This window comes from Trachymyrmex septentrionalis, unplaced genomic scaffold, assembly GCF_001594115.1.
Source record: "Trachymyrmex septentrionalis isolate Tsep2-gDNA-1 unplaced genomic scaffold, Tsep1.0 scaffold17, whole genome shotgun sequence".
In the NCBI taxonomy this organism is placed as follows: domain Eukaryota; kingdom Metazoa; phylum Arthropoda; class Insecta; order Hymenoptera; family Formicidae; genus Trachymyrmex; species Trachymyrmex septentrionalis.
In genome coordinates, this window is record NW_017304864.1 from 1,372,619 (window position 1) to 1,373,630 (window position 1,012).

The following is a 1,012-nucleotide window of genomic DNA, read 5'->3' on the forward strand; positions in this document are numbered from 1 at the left end:
TTGTGTTCCTATTTTTTGTTTGCTTTTTAAACTTTGTTTTTCATTCTTTTTAAATTTCTCTTACATATAACTCTCTTATGTATACCTGTTAAAGCCGCACAAAAACTGTAACTAGATACTGAAAGAAGCAGACCAGTTTATACGGAAAAATAAACACGTAACGAGTTGAATCTAATAAGTTAAATTTATCAAAATTGTCAAGTTTTACAGAAATAACATTCACATAAGTTATTATACGCAACAAAAGCTATTGTTACTATAATTAAACATCAAAAGCGAACCTAGATTGCACGTTAACTGAAATGATAGAAGATAGATAATAACGGGATTCACAAACAGCTGATGTGTTATACGGAACAGATTGTACAATAAACAAACTTATCGCATATTCCACACACACAGAGAATGATTTTTTTTAACACCACGATTTCACCGCTACTTACATAATTCCCAAAGCTTAAATAAAAACATTTGTCTGATGTTGTTTATTACTATGTCACATGTCGTTTATTCCGCAGCTTTGAGACGAGCAATGGGATCAGCCATCAGGAAAGGGGCGAGCCAAAACAAGTGGAACAAGAGACACCAGTAGTCTCGCAGGGCTCGGATCAGTATGTGGCACCAGACGGCCAGCAGGTCCACATCAATTGGATAGCGGACGAGAATGGTTTCCAAGTGCAGGGCTCCCACATCCCCACGGCGCCGCCTATTCCGCCGGAAATCCAAAGGGCGCTGGAATGGAACGCCGCTCACCCCGAGGAAGACGACGGCGGTCAGAGACCACCAGGAAGAGGTGAGAATCGTCGTATCGTTAAATAATGAAAAATCCTGAACTCGTGTTCGCTTCAGCTTATGGGATTAACACAAGAAAGACTGATACATTCGTCGATTTGACACTTTGAGACTTGTAAATATTAAAAAAAGTTTTTTTTTCTTAATATCTGATCACGATTTAATTTGACCTTAAATAGAATTTTGGAATAAGATTTTTTTCAGTTTCAAAAAAGCAAAA

General features: G+C 37.6%; 1 protein-coding gene across 2 annotated transcripts in view; it reads left to right on the plus strand.

The window, feature by feature from the left end:
• Positions 1-1,012, plus strand: part of LOC108746422 (endocuticle structural glycoprotein SgAbd-1-like) — a 12,108-nt gene that overhangs the window by 9,134 nt on the left and 1,962 nt on the right. The window contains exon 3 of one of the 2 annotated variants that reach the window (XM_018483193.1): positions 519-819. In XM_018483193.1, coding sequence (XP_018338695.1) covers positions 519-819 — 301 coding nt within the window. Of the gene's footprint in view, positions 1-518; positions 820-1,012 lie in introns of those variants that run through there. The other variant, XM_018483194.1, reaches the window with a different exon arrangement.